This window comes from Armigeres subalbatus, chromosome 2, assembly GCF_024139115.2.
Source record: "Armigeres subalbatus isolate Guangzhou_Male chromosome 2, GZ_Asu_2, whole genome shotgun sequence".
Classification (NCBI taxonomy): Eukaryota; Metazoa; Arthropoda; class Insecta; order Diptera; family Culicidae; genus Armigeres; species Armigeres subalbatus.
The window spans coordinates 384,631,094-384,646,448 of NC_085140.1; the positions used below are offsets into that span (position 1 = coordinate 384,631,094).

The 15,355-nt window shown below is 38.0% G+C and overlaps 1 protein-coding gene across 7 annotated transcripts in view; it reads right to left on the reverse strand.

The window, feature by feature from the left end:
* The window catches only part of LOC134213155 (protein NDRG3), a 169,273-nt gene that overhangs the window by 53,563 nt on the left and 100,355 nt on the right, over positions 1–15,355 (reverse strand). For 4 of the 7 annotated variants that reach the window (XM_062691818.1, XM_062691817.1, XM_062691813.1 and 1 more), the window contains one exon: positions 10,555–10,638. The exons of 1 other annotated variant lie outside the window; for it this stretch is intronic. In XM_062691818.1, the coding sequence (XP_062547802.1) occupies positions 10,555–10,638 (84 nt within the window). Of the gene's footprint in view, positions 1–10,554; positions 10,651–15,355 lie in introns of all 7 variants that reach the window. 2 more of the 7 variants (XM_062691814.1, XM_062691812.1) reach the window with 1 other exon arrangement.

Genomic DNA, 15,355 nt, shown 5'->3' on the forward strand with positions numbered 1-15,355 from the left:
TTCGGAATTTCCTTGGGAAATTCTTCGGAATTTCCTTGGGAAATTCTTCGGAATTTCCTTGGGAAATTCTTCGGAATTTCCTTGGGAAATTCTTCGGAATTTCCTTGAGAAATTCTTCGGAATTTCCTTGGGAAACTCTTCAGAATTTCCTTGGGAAATTGTTCGGAATTTCCTTGGGAAATTGTTCGGAATTTCCTTGGGATAAGTATCTTCTATTGAAAGCTATATTCCGGAAATAAATTCAAGCAATATTTTGAACAAACGCTAGATTAATTGCCAACAGCTCTGTGCTGGTTGCTAATCCAATTTTTCCGGCAAATGAATATGTCTTCGGTGGAGAAGTTCATAATTTAATAAAGTGGAAAGCTTTTGTCTAGCTTTCGGATACAGCACCATATTGTAAAACCAGGGTATCAATCTACCATTTGCTGAACTCATGTCTCATCGTAGCTGAGTGTTTCACCAAAGTATAAAATTTCATCCATGTAACAATGAAAAATACGTGCACTTTGTGTTCGCCTGGGATTGATTTCCCGGCCATGGTACCACTTCTGTGATGGTTGTTTTTCCCATTGTTCCTTGAGAAATTCTTCGGAATTTCCTTGGGAAACTCTTCAGAATTTCCTTGGGAAATTGTTCGTAATTTCCTTGGGAAATTCTTCGTAATTTCCTTAGGAAATTCTTCGGAATTTCCTTGGGAAATTCTTCGGAATTTCCGTGGGAAATTCTTCGGAATTTCCTTGAGAAATTCTTCGGAATTTCCTTGGGAAATTCTTCGGAATTTCCTTGGGAAATTCTTCGGATTTCCTTGGGAAATTCTTCGGAATTTCCTTGGGAAATTCTTCGGAATTTCCTTGGGAAATTCTTCGGAATTTCCTTGAGAAATTCTTCGAATTTCCTTGGGAAATTCTTCGAATTTCCTTGGGAAATTCTTCGAATTTCCTTGGGAAATTCTTCGAATTTCCTTGGGAAATTCTTCGAATTTCCTTGGGAAATTCTTCGAATTTCCTTGGGAAATTCTTCGAATTTCCTTGGGAAATTCTTTTGGAATTTCCTTGAAATTCTTCGAATTTCCTTGGAAATTCTTCGAATTTCCTTGGGAAATTCTTCGAATTTTGGGAAATTCTTCGAATTTCCTTGAAAATTCTTCGGAATTTCCTTGGGAAATTCTTCGAATTTCCTTGGGAAATTCTTCGAATTTCCTTGGGAAATTCTTCGGAATTTCATGGGAAATTCTTCGAATTTCCTTGGGAAATTCTTCGAATTTCCTTGGAAATTCTTCGAATTTCCTTGGGAAATTCTTCGAATTTCCTTGAAATTCTTCGAATTTCCTTGGGAAATTCTTCGAATTTCCTTGGGAAATTCTTCGAATTTCCTTGGGAAATTCTTCGAATTTCCTTGGGAAATTCTTCGAATTTCCTTGGGAAATTCTTCGAATTTCCTTGGGAAATTCTTCGAATTTCCTTGGGAAATTCTTCGAATTTCCTTGGGAAATTCTTCGAATTTCCTTGGGAAATTCTTCGAATTTCCTTGGGAAATTCTTCGAATTTCCTTGGGAAATTCTTCGAATTTCCTTGGGAAATTCTTCGAATTTCCTTGGGAAATTCTTCGAATTTCCTTGGGAAATTCTTCGAATTTCCTTGGGAAATTCTTCGGAATTTCCTTGGGAAATTCTTCGAATTTCCTTGGGAAATTCTTCGAATTTCCTTGGGAAATTCTTCGAATTTCCTTGGGAAATTCTTCGAATTTCCTTGGGAAATTCTTCGAATTTCCTTGGAAATTCTTCGAATTTCCTTGGGAAATTCTTCGAATTTCCTTGGGAAATTCTTCGAATTTCCTTGGGAAATTCTTCGAAATTTCATGGGAAATTCTTCAGAATTTCCTTGGGAAATTCTTCGAATTTCTTGGGAAATTCTTCGAATTTCCTTGGGAAATTCTTCGAATTTCCTTGGGAAATTCTTCGAATTTCAGAAATTCTTCGAATTTCCATGGGAAATTCTTCGAATTTCCATGGGAAATTCTTCGAATTTCCTTGGGAAATTCTTCGAATTTTGGGAAATTCTTCGAATTTCCTTGGGAAATTCTTCGAATTTCTTGGGAAATTCTTCGAATTTCCTTGGGAAATTCTTCGGAATTTCCTTGGGAAATTCTTCGAATTTCCTTGGGAAATTCTTCGAATTTCCTTGGGAAATTCTTCGAATTTCCTTGGGAAATTCTTCGAATTTCCTTGGGAAATTCTTCGAATTTCCTTGGGAAATTCTTCGAATTTCCTTGGGAAATTCTTCGAATTTCCTTGGGAAATTCTTCGAATTTCCTTGGGAAATTCTTCGAATTTCCTTGGGAAATTCTTCGGAATTTCCTTGGGAAATTCTTCGAATTTCCTCGGGAAATTCTTCGAATTTCCTCGAAATTCTTCGAATTTCCTCGAAATTCTTTGAATTTCCTCAGAAATTCTTCGAATTTCCTCGAAATTCTTCGGAATTTCCTCGAAATTCTTCGAATTTCTTGGGAAATTCTTCGAATTTCCTTGGAAATTCTTCGAATTTCCTTGGGAAATTCTTCGAATTTCCTTGGGAAATTCTTCGAATTTCCTTGGGAAATTCTTCGAATTTCCTTGGGAAATTCTTCGAATTTCCTTGGGAAATTCTTCGAATTTTGGGAAATTCTTCGAATTTCCTTGGGAAATTCTTCGAATTTCCTTGGGAAATTCTTCGAATTTCCTTGGGAAATTCTTCGAATTTCCTTGGGAAATTCTTCGAATTTCCTTGGGAAATTCTTCGAATTTCCTTGGGAAATTCTTCGAATTTCCTTGAAATTCTTCGAATTTCCTTGGGAAATTCTTCGAATTTCCTTGGGAAATTCTTCGAATTTCCTTGGAAATTCTTCGAATTTCCTTGGGAAATTCTTCGAATTTCCTTGGGAAATTCTTCGAATTTCCTTGGGAAATTCTTCGAATTTCCTTGGGAAATTCTTCGGAATTTCCTTGGGAAATTCTTCGGAATTTCCGTGGGAAATTCTTCGGAATTTCCGTGGGAAATTCTTCGGAATTTCCTTGAGAAATTCTTCGGAATTTCCTTGGGAAATTCTTCGGAATTTCCTTGGGAAATTTTTTCGGAATTTCCTTGGGAAATTCTTCGGAATTTCCTTGGGAAATTCTTCGGAATTTCCTTGGGAAAATCTTCGGAATTTCCTTGGGAAAATCTTCGGAATTTCCTTGGGAAATTTTTCGGAATTTCCGTGCAAAATTCTTCGGAATCTTCGTGGGAAATGCTTCGGAATTTTTGTGGGAAAATCTACGGATTTTTTTTTGGGAAATTCTTCGGAATTTCCTAGAATTTTTTTCGGAAACTCCTTGGGAAATTCTTCGGAATTTCCTTGGAAAATTCTTTGGAATTTTCCTTGAGAAATTCTTCGAAATTATCTTGGGAAATTCTTCGGAATTTCCTTGGGAAATTCTCCGAAATTTCCGTTGGATATTATTCTCCGGAATTCCCGTAGGCAATTCTCCGGAATTTCCTTCTCCGGAATTTCCGCGGGAAATTTTCAGGAATTTCTGTGAGAAATTCTCCCAAATTTCCGTGGGAAATTCTCCGGAATTTCCGTAGGAAATTCTTCGAAATGTCCTCGGGAAATTCTCCGGAATTTCCGTGGGAAATTCTCCGGAATTTCCGTGGGAAATTCTCCGGAATTTCCGTGGGAAATTCTCCGGAATTTCCGTGGGAAATTCTTCGGAATTTCCGTGGGAAATTCTTCGGAATTTCCGTGGGAAATTCTTCGGAATTTCCGTGGGAAATTCTTCGGAATTTCCGTGGGAAATTCTTCGGAATTTCCGTGGGAAATTCTTCGAATTTCCGTGGGAAATTCTTCGGAATTTCCGTGGAAATTCTTCGAATTTCCGTGGGAAATTCTTCGGAATTTCCGTGGGAAATTCTTCGGAATTTCCGTGGGAAATTCTTCGGAATTTCCGTGGGAAATTCTTCGGAATTTCCGTGGGAAATTCTTCGGAATTTCCGTGGGAAATTTTTCGGAATTTCCGTGGAAATTTTTCGGAATTTCCGTGGAAATTCTTCGGAATTTTCTTGAGAAACTCTTCGGAATTTTCTTGGGAAATTCTTCGGATTTTTCTTGGGAAATTCTTCGGAATTTCCATGGGAAATTCTTCGGAATTTCCTTGGGAAATTCTACGGAATTTCCGAGGGAAATTCTTCGGAATTTCCATGGGAAGTTCTTCGGAATTTCGTGGGAAATTCTTCGGAATTTCCGTGGGAAATTCTTCGGAATTTCCGTGGGAAATTCTTCGGAATTTCCGTGGGAAATTCTACGGAATTTCCTTGGGAAATTCTTCGGAATTTCGTGGAAATTCTTCGGAATTTCCGTGGAAATTCTTCGAATTTCCGTGGAAATTCTTCGAATTTCCGTGGAAATTCTTCGAATTTCCGTGGGAAATTCTTCGGAATTTCGTGGAAATTCTTCGGAATTTCCGTGGAAATTCTTCGAATTTCCGTGGGAAATTCTTCGAATTTCCGTGGGAAATTCTTCGAATTTCCTTGAAATTCTTCGAATTTCGTGGGAAATTCTCTCGAATTTCCGTGGGAAATTCTCTCGAATTTCCGTGGGAAATTCTCTCGAATTTCCGTGGGAAATTCTCTCGAGTTTCCGTGGGAAATTCTCTCGAATTTCCGTGGGAAATTCTCTCGAATTTCCGTGGGAAATTCTTCTGAATTTCCTTGGGAAATTCTTCCGAATTTCCTTGCGAAATTCTTCCGAATTTCCTTGGGAAATTCTTCCGAATTTCCTTGCGAAATTCTTCGAATTTCCGTGGAAATTCTTCGAATTTCCGTGGAAATTCTTCGGAATTTCCGTGGAAATTCTTCGGAATTTCCGTGGAAATTCTTCGAATTTCCGTGGAAATTTCTTCGAATTTCCGTGGAAATTCTTCGAATTTCCGTGGAAATTCTTCGAATTTCCGTGGAAATTCTTCGGAATTTCCGTGGAAATTCTTCGAATTTCCGTGGGAAATTCTTCGAATTTCCGTGGAAATTCTTCGAATTTCCGTGAAATTCTTCGGAATTTCCGTGGAAATTCTTCGAATTTCCGTGGAAATTCTTCGAATTTCCGTGGAAATTCTTCGAATTTCCGTGGGAAATTCTTCGGAATTTCCGTGGAAATTCTTCGAATTTCCGTGGAAATTCTTCGGAATTTCCGTGGAAATTCTTCGAATTTCCGTGGGAAATTCTTCGAATTTCCGTGGGAAATTCTTCGAATTTCCGTGGAAATTCTTCGAATTTCCGTGGGAAATTCTTCGGAATTTCCGTGGGAAATTCTTCGAATTTCCGTGGAAATTCTTCGGAATTCCGTGGAAATTCTTCGAATTTCCGTGGAAATTCTTCGAATTTCCGTGGAAATTCTTCGAATTTCCGTGGAAATTCTTCGAATTTCCGTGGAAATTCTTCGAATTTCCGTGGGAAATTCTTCGAATTTCCGTGGGAAATTCTTCGGAATTTCCGTGGAAATTCTTCGAATTTCCGTGGGAAATTCTTCGAATTTCCGTGGAAATTCTTCGAATTTCCGTGGAAATTCTTCGAATTTCCGTGGGAAATTCTTCGAATTTCCGTGGAAATTCTTCGAATTTCCGTGGAAATTCTTCGAATTTCCGTGGAAATTCTTCGAATTTCCGTGGGAAATTCTTCGGAATTTCCGTGGAAATTCTTCGAATTTCCGTGGAAATTCTTCGGAATTTCCGTGGAAATTCTTCGAATTTCCGTGGAAATTCTTCGGAATTTCCGTGGGAAATTCTTCGAATTTCCGTGGAAATTCTTCGAATTTCCGTGGAAATTCTTCGAATTTCCGTGGGAAATTCTTCGAATTTCCGTGGGAAATTCTTCGAATTTCCGTGGAAATTCTTCGAATTTCCGTGGGAAATTCTTCGAATTTCCGTGGAAATTCTTCGAATTTCCGTGGAAATTCTTCGAATTTCCGTGGAAATTCTTCGAATTTCCGTGGAAATTCTTCGAATTTCCGTGGAAATTCTTCGAATTTCCGTGGAAATTCTTCGAATTTCCGTGGAAATTCTTCGGAATTTCCGTGGGAAATTCTTCGAATTTCGTGGAAATTCTTCGAATTTCCATGGGAAATTCTTCGAATTTCCGTGGAAATTCTTCGAATTTCCGTGGAAATTCTACGGAATTTCTGTGGGAAATTCTTCGGAATTTCCGTGGGAAATTCTTCGGAATTTCCGTGGGAAATTCTTCGGAATTTCCGTGGGAAATTCTTCCGGAATTTCCGTGGGAAATTCTTCCGGAATTTCCGTGGGAAATTCTTCCGGAATTTCCGTGGGAAATTCTTCCGGAATTTCCTTGGGAAATTCTTCGGAATTTCGTTGGGAAATTCTTCTGAATTTCGTTGGGAAATTCTTCTGAATTTCGTTGGGAAATTCTTCTGAATTTCGTTGGGAAATTCTTCTGAATTTCGTTGGGAAATTCTTCTGAATTTCGTTGGGAAATTCTTCGGAATTTCTTCGGGAAATTCTTCGAAATGTCCTCGGGAAATTCTTCGGAATTTCCTTAAGAAATTCTTCGGAATTTCCTTGGGAAATTCTTAGAAATTTCCTTGGGAAATTCTTCGGAATATCCGTTTGCAAAGAAATTTCAAGAATTTGTCCAAGGATATTCCGCTGTTTACTTATAATGTAAACAAACATTGGAAGGATTATTCCTGCTCAAACAATCATTTCCTTGGAAAACTACGGTATGTATCCGATAAAATATGCTTTCCTCTATCCAATCAGGAAATAGTTTTGAAGGAGAACGCGCAAATTCAATGGAATCGATAAAACAATGTTCGTTTACGAAATTAGTTACGCCGAAATCGCAGATCAGTCCCGATCTCTCATGGAAATTACAAAGAATTTATATTTATATAGAAAATTAAAAGAGGTTCCGAATAATTCCTCGCGAAGAATTTTCACGAAATTCTGCAAAATATTCTATCGGATTTCAATACAATTTTCTATTAAGTTCCAATGAATTGCCTACGGAAATTCCGAAGAATTTTCTCTCGGGAATTCCGAAGAATTCAAAATAATTCCTTGCGGAAATTACAATTTATTTCTCACGGAAGTACGAAAGAATTCAGTTGACATTTAGAAAAGATTAGGAAATTTCATTTGATGAAACCATAGCTTGGAACCATAGCTTTTAAAAGAAATTTCCTTGAAAAATCAGAAGAATTATTCTCTGAAAAAACAAAACTGCCCAAATCTGAAAAATTGACGTATCCGCCAAATTACAACACACATGTTTTCCATTTTTCTGTTAAAGAGCTCGATAAGTACTTCTACTCATTAACACCATTTTTGGAAAATGTCGTATGCGTCACTTTTTCAGATTGCGGCAGAAAATGCCTGTGATTTTCACTGTTGCTAGTGGGATGAAAATTAGCACTCAGCAGTATTCATTTTTCAAGAAATAATATTAATTATCACACTTGGTAACGTCTTAGGGGGTTTAAACTAATCACATTAAATTTAAATAGTTTATTAATATTATGCCAACCACATATTGCATACCCCTAAGTGCCGTAAACTCCTGTCGGAGAGTTTCGTCTTGTTTGCGAGTTGTGATGGAAAAGACTTTGTTTTCGAACATTAATCACTATGGCAACCAGCCAAAGTGGCGACTTTCGAAGATTTTTTTTACTTTTGGGCCGGCTTTTTTGAGTTGAACTCATTTTTACAGACACTTATCATTCCAATACAAAGTGGTTTTCAAGCATTATTGCAGAGTTTCTTTTCGGTCTGGAAAGTTTACGAAACAGACAGTAGAATTGATTCTACTTCTCGATTTGTTTTGTATCCTCGCCTTCAACGACGAACGATACCTATATGAGAAATTATCGACATTTTTGGTAGAAGCATAACCTTTGTCTTTTAAACAAAAATGATACAAACATTTTTTTTTGAAAACAATACAAGAACCAACCATAACATTCGATTCGTTGAGACGAATAACAAAGGTGTGTGTGGCCTCATCGAAACGCAGGACAAGGCTTCGCATGAAGAGTGTTGCATAATGAAGTCTTGATATCTCACATTAGACTCGCAGCTATTGCTGCTTCTCACCTATCGACTATCGAAACACCTCCGTAAATTGGACATTTCGTTTGGAATTGGAGCGGGTTTTTCTCACTGAAAAAAACGTCGAAACAAATAGAATTGATGTGTGTAAAGAGCGGAAGTTTAATCGCGAAGGCGGAATTGTAATTAATTAGAAGCGACCATTCTCTTGGCTACTTCCGTCCTTTTGACAACAACAATTCTGAATTCCCCGCGGCCCAGCACAGTAAACACCTTAATGTCCTTCCAAGAATGTACAACTGTGTGCCTCGTACTGGAAAGCCACTTTGTCCGCCAATGAATTCCCCCTGGCATTGCATTGCCGCTCTAATCTGCCTATTCCAGTGTAGCGTAATCATCATCCAGTGACAGACAGTGAGCTTGGCGACACATGAACGAGTGATGCCTTACGGGCAGCGATTGCTATCACTTCGCGTGTGGCGTATTCCGTGTCACGTTGACCGCTTTTCCGTATATGTATCTACAGCAGGCGGAAACGCTTGGTGGTGGTACCACCCCCACCGCCATCGCCTGGTGATCGTCTGAAACCGGACAACGATGATTGGCTATTCGTGGTTTCCTTGGCTGTGTTTGAGTGGAATGTATCCATTAGCTTGGCAACTTTGTAGGTCAGAGTGTTTGACTACATTTGAGCAAGAAGTACGTCACAATCATAGTCAAGTCATTGAAAAGTGCTATTGAAACACATTTTGTGTTGTGAAGACAAAGAATCCCTTTCTTGATAGATCATCTATTATCTTACTGGTTTACATGATCCAAAAAGCAAATTCATTGGCTGAAAGTGCATTGTGAATTGTGAAAACATACAACAACTTGAAGAAAATACGCAAATATAGTGTACAGAGTAAGGAAAAGAGACGTGGGATATTCCTTACTCAATTAATGATTGCAAATCGCTATTATCAACAGATAAATTGGGTTAATGAATTACGGCAGGGAATTGTACTTGAGGAGGGCTTCTAGCTTTTGTGATCAAAATCATTCATAGAAATGGTCTATTGATTTTGTGTAATTCAAAAATGGCAGCTCATCGGCGCTGACTTATTCTGCTCGTGGAAGTTTCACTGTCCATAAAAATCGAATATCGAGTTTTGTCACTCAGATCATTCTCATTTTTAACTTTTTTTATCCCTCTTCCCATTCCTACACATCGGATGAATATCGAAATTCGTTAATTTTAATACACAACCGTTCTATCACACATATTGAGGCATTGAATTTTGGGCACTTCCCACTGACTGAGTGAAGAACTGATTCAAATATCAAAATTCACATTAATGAAGAAAAAAAACTTTCCACTGTGCATCATTGGAATATATCTGGATGCATGCCTGACACATGTTAATTACTTCATTTGTGTCATTTCGTTTACACAGTCACTACTTGTTTTGTAATTATCGTTCACTGTCTGTTTACTGTTTACCTTGATCAACGCAAGTCACAAGATAAAACCCGTTGCATTATACTCAGGGACAAACTGTGATCTGAAATAAGCAAATTGTTGGGCAGCTTGGACATGTTGCAATTTTTGTTACATGTAATTCATTTTATATATTTCAAGGACCTTTTAGTATGACGCTTACAAAGATGTGTTTTGCAAAATTTATTAACGATAGTAATCGCAAATAATTTAAAGCTATTTCTGACTGTGTTGCTGTGAGCTATGTTAACACTCGAGCACGCGTGCTGTTGTACTTTGAACAACAACTAAAAAATATTGCTCACGGTACACAGCACGAGTGAGCCTGCATGAGCGATTCGGAACCACGCGCGTGCTGAACGGTTAAGTCTTATGTATCTATTTGAATTGTGAATCCCAACATATAAAATCTTGAAGCATCGGTTTTAAGAATGTACTTCTGTGAGATAGATGTACTAAAATTATTTTTTTCTGAATTCAAATGAAGGCATACTGCATACTGTATATTAATTATTATTTGTTTCAAAAGTGAAGCGTGTCATTCCTGTATGCAATGAATTTACATTCTGATGCAATACCAATATAGCCTTAAGTTATCGATATCGATAATCGCTCCACGAGTCTGGAAACGTTACATTACGGTCGACTACACTAAATAGTTGTGATATGTTGTCCTGTGAGGGCCGGCATTGGTTGATACTATTGATATGTGCACTGTTTGCGTATGTGCTTGTAATTGTCATCAAATCGGCTATCTAAATTGCCGACAAACTACTGCCCTATAGAGTCTAATGATCAAAAGCAATAGGCCTGTTCTAAGCGATATTGACGAAGGAAAATGAGAGCTGTGTTCGAACTGTACATTATTTATTATAGAAATCATTAGAAAAATCAAATCAAATGGCACTCATTCCGGGTTATGGTCGGATTCAAACTCAAAAAAAAAAAATCAAACAAATGCAGGTTGAAAAATATAATCAAGATCGTCAAGCATGCTTACCCCAACAGGCGGGCTTCCTCGGCAGTGTGGGCTGGAGCGGATGGCATTCTGTTGTTGACCGCTTTTCCGGTCTTGTCACGGTCCCTGAAATGAAGACTTTTACATGCAGAGGCCAGACCAAACAAAATTCGATAATAACGAAAAAAATAATATTAACCAGAACAGAAGATAGGAAGAAGAGTAGAAGAGGAGGGTAATTCGAAAGAGCTCAAAGGATCGTTATATAGATTACGGAGGAAAAGTTAGGAAATAAGCGTTCGGGAAGGCTTTTGCCCTGCAGAAATGACTGCCGGAAGTGGATAGCATCGAGGCCGGGAAACGAAAGCCGAAACTGTTCGAGGAATCGGGTATTGTGAGGGAAAATGAAGACTGAGTGGGGATTAGTGTGTGTGTGTGTTTTGTTTTCCCTCCAAAATGGGGGATTGTTTCTTGGTTATGAAGTTTTCCTATTTTTGTACCGTATTCAGAATACTGATAAGCCTTTAACGAGCGAATGGTGGCATTTTATGACCATATTAAGCGCGTTTGTTTGTTCGTAAGCGAATGATAGAATCTCATAAACTGCCAAGACTAGATTTTGTTTTGTTGATAGTCAAGATGATGCAACAGTGATAAATGATGACCAGCTGTTCCGGGCTGATGGCAAAAGTGAATATGAAGGCGAAAGCCGCAACTCTATGTTCAATCATGCTATGGTAGGATGACATGGTAGAAATCGATTTCCCATTTATTGGCCCGGCAAGAGGCCATCCGAATAATGTCAAAATGTACTGCCTGCACAATCGTAACTGTCCAACATTGATATGGATTTCATATCAATATAGGACAGTTATGCAGGCGATGGCAGTGCTGGTAGCATTTAGATAAAAACTTACGCTGTAATTCGACTCACTTTTTGAGAATTGTTTTAATTTAAATAAAAAAAAACAGATTAACACATCTTTTTTGTTTATTTGGATTTTCAACACATTTTTACAAATCTCAGTTATTTTTAGAGGGAAGTGTTTAACTCCCTCTCCCATTATTCGTTTTTTATTCTTTTGTTTTTGTAGGCGAATATGAAAGCTATAAAATGAAGAACCACAACAAAAATTTCGAATGGTAAAAATTTTCAGAAAACTAGAAAAAGAACTTTCTACAAAACTCAGTTCTTGGTGAAGTTTTTTTTGTTAAGGAATCAGAACTACTGCGTCTATTAGTTAGAACTACTGCCATCGGGGATAACAATGGGTCTGGAGGTGAGAATCGCACTCACCGGCAGATTGAAAGTTGTACAGCAAAATCGTTTAAAAATGTCTCTTATATTTTAGTCTTCTTGCCCTCAGACACATTCAATCCAATCTTCAAGCATTCTAAGCAGTTGAAACAGTGACCCATTCTCACCCCCATTTGACCCATTGTCACCCCCAATGACGGTAAATTATAACGGTAATTACGGTAATTACATAAAAACTACGGTAATTACATAAAAGACATATTTCGGGATTTAAGTTAACCTACTTTCTGGAAGCAGTTACTTTCAAATACGTACAATATACGTTTTCGGCGAAATGTCATTTTCGAAGAAATGTTGTTTTCGAAGAAATGTAATTTTCCGGAAAATATCATGTCAATGTTTTTCACAAATCTTCTAGTTTTGAAGCAATATAGGATATTCTGTCAAGGGATGTTTAATTTTTCGCTGGAGCTGTGGTAGTAAAGCAACGGATTTTGAAAAATGCATGTTTGATTACCGAAAATCATCCATCCCTATTATTCAGACGGAGATTATTTTCCATCCCTATTATTCAGACGGTGATAATTCGATTCCTGATGATACCGCCTCATACTACAGGGTGTATGAAACTACAGAAAATATTTAAAAGCATGTTGTCTTCTGTGAACTTGAATGTAAACTACACAGGAAACATGTATGATAATAAACTATGATGGTCTAGGATCTCCGAATTCTTCTGGAGTTTGAATCAAATAGTCTGCCGAATCAACCACGAATTCCACGATGTCCCTAGCCGCGGTATCAACCCAACCATGTCCTCCGAGTATTTGTTCTTTATTTGTGTCTTACATCCTGACATATGTATGAGGTGTTGTAGGATCTCCGAATTCTCCTGGAGTTTGAATCAGAAGGTCTACCGAATCAACCGCAATCATGTCGTCCTAGTATTTATCTCTCATCTGCGTCTCAAATTTAGGCATATGAGATATTGCAGGATATTGTAATTGTTCGTGTCTCACTGTTTTTGTACACACGCATGCATGCATACACACATACAGACATAACATCAATTCGTCGAGCTGAGTCGATTGATATACAACACTATGGGTTTCCGAGCGTTCTATCAAAAGTTCCGTTTCCGTGTGACCCTATAGCCTTTACGCATACCTGATAAACGAGAAAGGCAGAAACTTTCAGCAAAGCTCAGTTCTTGATGTAGTCTAAAGGTTACACCTCCGTAAATATTATAGAAGGCATATTTCGGAATTCAAGTTTTCAGGTAAACCTCATTTTTAAAGAAATAATATTTTCGGGAAAATATAATTTTCGGGAAAATGTCATTTCCGGGGATTAAATTTTTCGGAGAAATAATATTTTTGACGAAATGAAATTTTCGGGGGAAAGCCATTTTCAGGGAAACATGGGAAATGTCGGGGAAATGTCATTGTCCCTTAAAAAGATGAATACATCCTGCCAAATCGTCGGGCAATTTAAAATATAGCCGTTTTGATCCACCCAGAGACTGGGAAAGCCATATCCTTGAAACAAAATATTTGCAGTGTTATTAAACAGTTAAAATAAATAAAATTCATTTACAATGCGAATTTGTAAAGAATGTTTTAAAAATAAACGACATTTAACTAAAGCTTTTATTTTCGAGCAGAAAAATCCGAGCGGAAGACATAATTTATGTTTAATATTTGAATCGGACTTATTGAATTTCTATAGTAAGTGCTTATTAATATAAATCTCTAAGTATATTATGGAACTATACTTTGAGAAGATGGAGGAAGATTAAAACAAACTGAAGAGCGAAGCTCGCCGGTTTGGACAACACGTCGAAGACGAAGTACATGACATAAAGAGGTTCAAGAGAAGACAATGTGAGCCACCCATCACGAGTTTGCATCGGTGGTGACCAAATCGAGGTGGTCGAAGAATTCGTGTACTTATGCTCACTAATGACTGCCGAAAATTATACCAGCAGAGAAATTCGGAGACGCATCATTGCTGAAAATCGTAAATACTTAAGACTCCGCAAGACGCTCCGATCGAATAGAGCCGCAGTACCAAACTGACTATCTACAAAACGCTCTTTAGAGCGGTAGTCCTCTACAGACACGAGACCTGAACGATGCTCGTGGAGGACCAAAGCACACTTAAAGTTTTTGATAGGAAATTGCTGCGTGGTTGGATGCAGATGGCAGACGGTACGTGGAGAAGGCGAATGAACCACGAGTTGCATCAGTTGTTGGGAAAACCATCCATAGCTCACACCGCGAAAATCGGAAGACGGCGGTGGGCCGGGCACGTAGCCAGAATGTCGGACAGTAATCCGGTGAAAAAGGTTCTCGACAACGATCCGACGGGCACACGAAGGCGAGATGCACAGCGAGGAAGGTGGATCGATCAGGTGGAGTACAATTTACGGACCACGGATCTTCGTAGACTGCGTGGTTGGCGACATGCAGCCATGGATCGAGCTGAATGGAGAAGACTCTTATGTACTGCACATGTCATTCCGGCCTTAGTCTGAGAAAATAAATAATAAGTACAAACAAGTTTCATAAGTGTATAAAACTTTGCTTTTTTTCTGAATTTATCAAAATTTCAAATAGTAGGTAAAAGGATCATCGAAAAACAGAATGCAAATTTTTCAAATTAAATGCTAATATAAAAAAAATAATCTCGAAAGGTCACGATTATGTCTGAATTGGATTGCGTAATATGTAGTGGGGCATCGAAATCCGTACACTTCAGCACTTCAGGGGTCTCGAACCATTTTAAGAAGCTTTCCCGGTTCCATACCGGGCATACAAATTTTCACGCTATTTTTGAATTAATGGAGATTGATTGACTAATCTACCACTGAGAATAACTCAATATGCACCTTGCGAAATGATCCCTTTGAAATACAGTCACTTTTCGGACAGTTATGGTAAATACGCGAACGAAAGGCACATCAAAAACTGCATTTTCTGGGTGGCGTTTTTTATTTTTGTTATTTTAATTTCAAAGCCTACTTTTCATTTCAATGACCAAACGGCTTACTGTCAAGTATACGAACAGGATGTGATAAATTATTCATAAATTAATTACCTTAAGCCCCATGAGGTGGATGGACTTCGGTGCTGTAAGGATTTCGGTACCCCCGAATCAGCTTAGATACCAAGTAAATTTAAGGGTCGGTTCGATGATCCACAAAAAACTTTTACTTTGCCACACTTGAAGCTTCTATTTCGCCTGAGCTTCCAGCAAAAATAGAAGAAGTCTGAGACATAACTAAATTGAAACTCGCTTAAGATTGAGACTGCGCACGTTTGTTTGCATATAATGAATTTGTTCCGCACTTTCTCAAACACGTTCCTGTTGACTCGATCAACGTACATGAATGTAAATATTTCTAAATGCATGCGGTGAGTCAATAGTCATTGAATTGCAAATGTATTTCGCTTTTCTGGACACATATCGCCTTTAAAGTTCCATTGAGTTGCTAAGATTGACAGCAACCGAAACAGTGGAATTCATGACCTTTTATTGCTTCCAATCTTTTATACCTTTTATAAACATCTTGTCGGCTTAAAA